The 8,587-nt window shown below is 42.2% G+C and overlaps 1 protein-coding gene across 4 annotated transcripts in view; it reads right to left on the reverse strand.

Annotated features, from left to right (window-relative positions):
• Positions 1-1,057: 1,057 nt before the first annotated feature.
• Dhtkd1 (dehydrogenase E1 and transketolase domain containing 1) overlaps positions 1,058-8,587 on the reverse strand; it is an 89,062-nt gene continuing 81,532 nt past the window's right edge. For all 4 annotated transcript variants that reach the window (XM_031359521.1, XM_031359520.1, XM_031359518.1 and 1 more), the window contains 5 exons: positions 6,900-7,064; positions 5,803-5,885; positions 5,209-5,378; positions 3,081-3,166; positions 1,058-1,925 (listed from right to left, as the gene is read on the reverse strand). In XM_031359521.1, the coding sequence (XP_031215381.1) occupies positions 1,821-1,925; positions 3,081-3,166; positions 5,209-5,378; positions 5,803-5,885; positions 6,900-7,064 (609 nt within the window). In that variant the 3' untranslated portion in view covers positions 1,058-1,820. The remainder of the gene's footprint in view (positions 1,926-3,080; positions 3,167-5,208; positions 5,379-5,802; positions 5,886-6,899; positions 7,065-8,587) is intronic.

The following is an 8,587-nucleotide window of genomic DNA, read 5'->3' on the forward strand; positions in this document are numbered from 1 at the left end:
GGGGGGGGTGTTGGTTTTTCTCTGTGTAGTCCTGGCTATGCTGGAACTCACTCTGTAGACCAGGTGGGCCTCGAACTCAGAGATCTGCCTGCCTCTGCCTCCCAAGTGCTGGGATTAAAGGCATGCACCACTACTGCCCGGCGACATTATGTTTTTTTAAACTTAAATATACACTATTATTCTTATTAAACTTACCTTTGAAACTTTACATATTTATATAAGTAGTACGAAGTTACAAGGTTCTTAAGGATTGACACAAAGAAGGACTGAAGGATGCAGAAAGGAAAGGGAGGGGTTAAAGAACTGGCTCAATGATAGAGCAGTTAGTACAAAGTACTGAAACTAATACACAGTTTCAGAAGAGAGGAGGATATCATAGAAAAGGGGTAAATACTACAGAGATGCTAAATAAGTACACTACAGCATTACTTTAAAATGCAAATAATTGTCTGGCATGGTGGCACACACCTTTAATCCCAGCACTCAGATGGCAGAGACAGAGTTCAAGACTAGCCTGCTCTACATAGAGAGTTCCAGGCCAGCCAGAGCTGCACAATAAGAACCTATCTCAAAATCAAAATAAAAAAAAGTACATTATGAACCTATTACTGTAGCCAGGACCACCTATGAATGATGTAAGACATGGCCTATTACTGGTACAATTGGAAAGGCAATGGAAGTATTCCAGCACATCCGATGTCCCCATTACCTTTTTAAAAAACTGTCATAAAGCCGGAATGGTAACATGGTGGACGCTCCTCAGAACCAACTCTAGTGACGCCACATATCTACCATTAGGTTTGCTGCCAACACTAGGTTCAACCTCTATGGAACCCCACGTACCTGGTTTGGGAAGGTGACTAAAACTTAACGTAATTTATAGCACAAATATATATCATATTTGTACCTGCAGCTTTTAGAGACAAAAGTGATTAATCTGGCACTGAAATCCCTCTATCAAACACCAAAAGTTAAAGAGTTAGAAAATATCATAGCAATATAATGGGGGAAGGTGAAGTTAATAGAAAAAAAAGCAAGTCCATCTTAATACAGCTAATACCTCATAACTTAAAATTTATTAGGGGCCAGGGCTGTGGCTCAGGTGGTAGAGAGCTCGCCTACCATTCTTAATGGATACTCATTACCAGCATTAATGGTTGCACAAGCCTGCAATCCCAGCACTCAGCTATACAGTGAGTATGAGGCCAGCCTGCACTACAGGCGACTCTGGATTGGTACAGAGCTAGAAGACCATACAATCAGGAATTTGTATTTACAGCATTTACTTTTAAGGATAATGAATCAAACCTGAAAGAACATGAATCTGGAATGGTCTAGTTTTAGTGGTGTCGGTTAGAACATTTTGTAGAGCAGTTCTAAGATGACATTTAAAAATATTGCTGACCTTAACAGGGAGGAAAGATATGGAAAGTTATGTGTATTGAACCAATTAAGAGGTATTGTTGGAGCTGCCTATACACAGCCCCACATTCTGGTCAAAGAACGTTCTCTACTGATTTACGGTCAGTTACAGTGGAGTCAGAATCCAAAAGCCTAATGACCTCCTCTTCCAGTGCACTCACATCTAAGCAAAGCATAACAAACACTATTGTCCTGCAAAGTGTGAAATCTACTATGTGTTTCATGGACTTATAAAATCAGTTCCCCTGCATATCCCATGTACTCCAGATTCAGTTGTCCAGATTAGTCCAGAATTTCAGAGGAACACAGACTTCCATACTAAGCTGGGGGAAGAGGAGGAGTCTAGGAGCACGCTTTCTTTGGTTGCTTAGAAGGCGATCCTGTTTTCTCCAAGCACGTTAGGAAGTGAAGGTCTTGGAGAGAATTTCTTCGTGTTGCTGGTGGTGCACTATGCCAATTCCTACAGCAGGTGCTGGCAAAGGGGGCCGGCTTACGAGACGGAGCTGTCATTGAAGCAAAGAAGAAATCAAGTGACATTTGAGTGCATCAGAGTTCTGCTCAGTTCCACTAAGAAGGTACACACATTCCCTGTTACCTTGTTCAAGCGAAGAAGAAACACTGAATAACAGAACAGACTAAGAGGAATAATCTACCACTGGATTCCAGGCATGATAAGGTTAAAAAAAAAACCTATAATTTGGTCTTAGCTGTGGTTTCCTTAACTAGACGTATCTACATGTGAAAATAATTGGAGCCTAGAGAACTCATAGTAAATGAATGAACTACATTCTAATGCATGTGCAATAAAATGATGCAGAGGTACCACCACTGTTCTTGTTGTTTTTCCCTTTCCTGAGGACAATGAGGACATAGAGTATAATAGCATTGTATAGGCATATAGGCTGACAGTGTTGTAAACATGTCTGCAGTCAGTGTTAACTGGGTGTTACCAGTACTAGGGTGAAAAACAAACCAAAAATATTCATCAGCATCTTTCTCTAGCACTTGTGCCAGATAGCATGAGGAAGTAGTAGGGAAAATAATAATATGCAAGGTTCATAGGGTTGGTTTGTTTGTTTGTTAGAATGCAAACATGCTTTAACATAATATTTTAAGTTGAATATCCTCAGTCCAAAATCTGAAATTCTCCCAAATCTGGAACTTTGAAATTATCATTTCAGTCCCTAAAAGGTCTTAGGTGTTGAAGCTTTTCAGAGTTTGATTTTTTTTTTTTTTTTTTGATCCTTAGACTAGAAAGTCTACACAAATATTACAAAATCTAAAAAACAGCTCCACAAATTCAACGTTTTCCTCCAAAGGAATAATCTAAAACTAGATCTCTCTTTTTATTCCCTCATTCTCTTGCAAGTCATCAGGGTCTGACTATGTGGCCTGAGCTGGTCTCAAACTCATAAACTCGAAGGAATCCAACTTCCCAATATAGGTAGGCACCACCCTGGCCAGCCTAAAGTAGATTTTACTTCACTTTATCTTCAAGCTGGCAAAGAAATCCATACAACAGAGAGAGAGAGGGAGAGAGAGAGAGAGAAAGAAAGAGAGGAAGAGAGAGAGAGGGGAGAGAGAGAGAGAGAGAGAGAGAGAGAGAGAGAGAGAGAGAGAGAATATGAATGAGTATGAACATAAGAGCAAGCACTCACCCTGCAAGCCAGTTGTTTTTCAAACCTTGGAGAAACAAAAGCCCATGGACCCATGTTCTGAGGCTCCTCCTGACTCCAGACGACATCTGCAAAAAGAAGAAATTGACTTCAATTTTTAATCAACCAAAAGACTGATTGCTGCTAATGTGTGGGGACTGGGAAGGGTCCTGACTACAGACAATCAAGATGAGGAGCCGTGGGGGTTGAAAGACTTCTTTGCATCGTGGTTGTTAAACTCATAGGAACTTATACATCCAGAGTGTTTAGAGGAACAGCTGGGTGGATGGTTAAGAGATAAATTTCCAACTTCAGTTAAACATGTGCTTTTCCAACATGTCAGCATTTTTAGAATTTCTGTTATGTGTAGTACGCATGTCTGTATAAATGGATGCCATGTGCGCGGGTGTCCAAGGAGGCCAGAAGAGAACTCTGCATCCCTTAGAGCTGGAGTTACAGGTGCTTGTGAGACACTCAATGCAGAGACTAGAAAGCATTCAAGTCCTGAGCCATCTCTCTGACCCTATTGTGTTCTCTCTCTCTCTCTCTCTCTCTCTCTCTCTCTCTCTCTCTCTCTCTCTCTCTCCCTCTCTTTCTCTCTTTCTCCCTCCTTCTCTCTTTTCCTCTCTTCCTCCCTCTCTCCCTCCCTCTCTCCCTCTATCTCTCTCTCCCTCTCTCTCTCTCTTTCCTTCCCTCCCTCCCCTCCCCTCTCCCTCCCTTCCCTCCCCCCCACCCCTTTTTTCTGAGTACATAGTTATGTGTTCACAAAACAATCACAATGCAAGATAGTTCTTTGAGAACCCCCACAGCTCCTTGTCCTGGTTGTGTGTAGTCAGGACCCTTCCCAGTCCCACACATTAACAACAGCCAGTCTTTTCTCTATCCACACAGTTTTACCTTTACCAAAAGGTCATATAAATGGAGTCATATTGTTTTGCTTCTTACATGAGTTACCAAAATAATTTGTGATTTGTCCAAGTTGTGGACAGCAACAGCTCACTCCTAGGGTTCAGTGCTAGCCTGCTTACTTTTAGCATCCTTGAGGCCCGTAGAACGATACCATGCAGTATCTCCTTCCTGTTTTATTGACAAATGCGACATTATACATGCTTCTTGCTACAGGGGAACTGTGTTCATTCCTTCCCTAGGTGAGAGCAGTTTGACTGTACCTAGCTTGAGACAATCACAAATAAAGCTGCTTTTAGAAAAATAAATAAATAAAGCTGCTAAAAGCACTTGGATGAAGATTTTTCTGTGAATTTGTTATCATTTTCTGGGTAAACTAGCAATAGAAATTCTGGGTTGCATGGTAACTTGGGTCTTTGCATGGAAAGAAACCACCTTGCAGAGTGGTTGCAAATCACTTGCAACCCAGCAGCAGTGATCGAGGTTGCTTTGAATCCTCATGAGCACTTGCTATCAGTTTGTTTGTTTGGTTGGTTGGTTGGTTGTCTGTTCTGGGGGAATTGTTTTTGGTTTATATTTTAACTGGTTTTAAATTTAATTTAACTGGTTTATATTTTAATTTGGTTTTATATTTTTATGTATGGTGTTTTCCCTACATGTATATCTATTCAGCACAAGTGTGCCTGGTGCCCTTACCACCCAAAAGAGGGTGTCAGATCCCTTGAAATGACAATTCCAGATAGTTATTAACAGGTGCTGGGGATAGAGCTGGGTACTTAGGAAGAGCAGCCACTACTCATAGTCACTGAGCCATCCCCTGCAGTAATTTTTACAATTCAAGTTTTTCATGCTAAACCAAATCTTTGATGACAGAGCTTAAAACTTTTCATCTAACCAAGCCAACATTCACACTTCGCTCTGGATTCCCTTAGTCTCCACAGCGTGCCTGAGATACCAAATTTTCCAGTCCTAAGTACCAGAAGTACGATCACATTGCAAATATCACATATGATGGTACAGCCTACCATCATGTGACCCACAAATTCAAGACATGCTTAGATGATAGTGGGACCCCTGGGTGGGACCTCAAGAGAGACATGGCCCAGTGGTTGTCCATAGCACCCTCTCAGATTTCATGAGATTTGACATTCACATCCCCACCTCTTTGCACTTGAAAGCTGCAGGTATCTGTAAGCAAAGGGCCCTAACAGGATCAAGCCTTCACCTCGAACGTGTTTGTATTTGCCAATCTCTTGTTGTAATGCATCCAGCGGGAAAGGGCAGAGTTCCTCTAGTCGAATGATGGCAAAATCACGCTTCTTAGTCCCCAGAGACTCTCTTTGCTTCAGCAGGGCATAAAAATGTTTGCCGGAGCAGAATACGAGGGTTTTAACACTGTTGGGGACAAAGCAGGCAATGATGTGGAGAGAAGCACCCTTAAGAACTGTGTCAGAAGAAAGCAAAGACTAGATTTCAATGTGTTACAGATAAAGGTGCTTGGGGCTCTGCTGGTGAGCTCAGTCACCTGCTGAGCCAGGCAGCTCTCCTTCAGTGACATCTGTCCCCAAAGCCTGCCCTTTCATACACAGCCCCCTTAACATAGCCTATATGGAGAGGGGCTGAGATGTAGCTCAACAGTATATAACTTGCCTAGCATGTTAAGTTGGTATCCCTCTCACACACACAGGTGCACACACAGTCAAGAGCACTCATATGCATACACATGCATGCACAAAAGAGAAACCCATGTGATAGAAGAAATTTTGTTCACTTAATAAAACCTATACCAAGAGTAGGAAATAGAGAAACATCAAATTACTTTTTTGGATCTACTGATGAATCACCAATGACAGGTTTGAATGCTGTTCCTGGCGCCATTTCTTCAAGAGCTGACACAGCTGCCTAAGGGAGAGAAATGGCCAAAAATTCATACCAATGAATGGAGAAGAGCTACAGCTATAACTTAGAGCAGGTCTTATAAGAGCAGCTCCAGAATTCTGGCATGAAACTGCACTTAAGCATGCACATTAATACAATGTTCTCCAAGATACAGTACTGTATGGCTTTTTTTTTTTTTAATGATAAGAGCTTGCCTAATTTGTACAATAATACAGTTTTTTTCTTTTGTTTTATTTTCTGAGACAGAGTCTGACTATGTGGCTCAGGATGACCTGGAACTTGCTATGTAGACTCAGCTTGCCTTTAGGTCACAAACATCCCCCTGCCTCTGATCCTGTACCCAGAAGAAGCTAACAACTGTAATAATTTTAGATTTTGATTTGGCTTCTTTGAGACTTATATTTCAAAATTTTATTTCACAAGAGTCCTTCTAGAAAAAGCAAAAAACCAACACACAGATACACACAGACACACACAGACACATACAGACACACACACACACACACACACACACACACACACACACACACTTTCCTAAAGGGATTTCTTGAACTTCATGTGCTGTCTCAAGAATGCTGAGACTTTGGAAGGAGCCACAGAGAAAGTCACAAAATAGCTGTGTGGGATTGAGAGATAGCTCAGGATCAAGAGCACTTGCTGTTCTTCCAGAGGACCAGAGCTCAAATCCCAGAGCCCACACGGCCTGGCTCACAACCATCTTTAAGTCTGGCTCCAGGGGATCTGACACTTCTTCCTAACTATGAGGGCAACTGCATACACATAGTGTGCACAAATGTAGTGTACACACACATACATGCACACACACACGCACACACACACACAGAGAGAGAGAGAGAGAGAGAGAGAGAGAGAGAGAGCAAGTAAAACTTAAACAGGTTAAATACAGAATACAGAGAAAACAGAATACAAAACTGACAAAAGAAGAACCCTCATGAGTGGGCTCTTTGTTCTCACAGGGTACATGAGTAACATTTTGAGCAGGCTCTTTCTACTTACAGGGTACCTGAGTAACATTTTTGGAGACGCGACAATGAGAGGTTTTCTGAAGTTCCGGATCATCTGCCTTCTAAGCAAGTGGAAGTACTGAGCAGGGGTGGTCGGGTGTACCACAAACATGTTCACAGTATCGCTGTCCACACCTTCTTCTGTACTATCGCACATCTAGATCAATGGGAAGAGAGCACAGGCATGCTGAGCTCATCTAATTTAGTCCCAAACAAGCACACTGGCCAAAGGGAAGCACATGTATTCTCAGTTAATAAAGACATTTCTCTCCATTATGTAACAGAAAAGTACTAGCAGACATTTCTCTTGACCTATAAAGGATTAACCACAGAAAAGATGGGGTTGTCGCCATCCACCCATTTCTAACACAACAATGTTCAGACAAGACTGTTTGGAAATACATCCATCTGGGAAAGGCTTTTTAAAAACATATCCCAGAGACTTTCTCTTGAGCAACCAGCACCCACACATGAGTATGGGATGTAGAGGCAAAAGAATCATGTTTAAGGTTATCCTCAGCAAACACTTAATTCAAGCCACATGAAAACATGTCAAGAAATAAAGAAAGAAAGAAGGAAGGAAGGAAGGAAGGAAGGAAGGAAGGAAGGAAGGAAGGAAAGGAGGGATGAAGGGGGAGGGAGGGAAGGAAGGAAGAAAGAAACAAAGAAACAAAGGAAGAAACAAAGAAACAAAAAGAGAGAGAGAGAGAAGGGAAGGAGGGAGGGAGAGAGAGATTCTCTGTCCTTTGCATGTTATGTTTCTATCCTTTCTGGATAAAGTTAAAAGCTATCACTATGCAGCACCCTTGTTCTGTGTCTGATTTTCTTCTGAGTGTCTCTCCCCTTCTCTTAAAGCCTGTGCTTAAGCTTATATTTAAATACTGCCCCCCCCCGAATAAAGATCCTGGTGACTATATGATTAAGAAGGCAGGTGAGAAAACCATCAGAATCTCACTCTCCTGGAAAACTAAAATCAAAGGCTGGAGGGAGATAGGAGGGTTGGGAATTCAAGGCCAACCTTGGCTACATGAGACTGCCAAAAAACCCAAAAATGTACAATTTATGTTAAAAAATTGAGAGCAAAAAAGTATGATGCTGGCCCTTGTCCCTAATTTAGAAGCAGTGCATAGATGGCAACTGAATTTTAAAGAATCCTAGTATCTCAGAGGAAAGGCAGTAAGGAGCATTTGGGAACAACTCAAAGACAACATCTACAGCACAGAAGCCTGATCAAAGACGGCATCTTCTACAGCACAGAAGCCCTCCAGAAGCCTGATGGAGCGACGTCCATCGCTGCTACCAAGAGATGGGTGCCTGGAGGCAATGACCGACTCTCAGAAGATCACCCAATCTAGCAGAGTTCTTTCCCTAGGATCCAAATACGGGAGCCCTGCCCTCAACCAAGAGAATACAGTGATGCCCAGTGTGCAGTATATATACAGAGTCACTCGTTTTCCACTGGAAAACATAGAAGGTCTTTGAAGAGATCTCAATAACCAAAGACAAGATGATACAAAAAGGCACAGGGATGACATAAATACCATGCAGCCAAGTAACCTAATGCCGGAGGAGGAGAGAAAGGAAGGGGACACAGCATGCCAAGGTCAGAGTCTGGGACTCGTTGTTGTTGTTGTTGTTGTGGTGGTGGTGGTGGTGGTGGTGGTTGTGGTGGTGGAGGTG

Source organism: Mastomys coucha, unplaced genomic scaffold (genome assembly GCF_008632895.1).
Source record: "Mastomys coucha isolate ucsf_1 unplaced genomic scaffold, UCSF_Mcou_1 pScaffold7, whole genome shotgun sequence".
Taxonomy (NCBI): domain Eukaryota; kingdom Metazoa; phylum Chordata; class Mammalia; order Rodentia; family Muridae; genus Mastomys; species Mastomys coucha.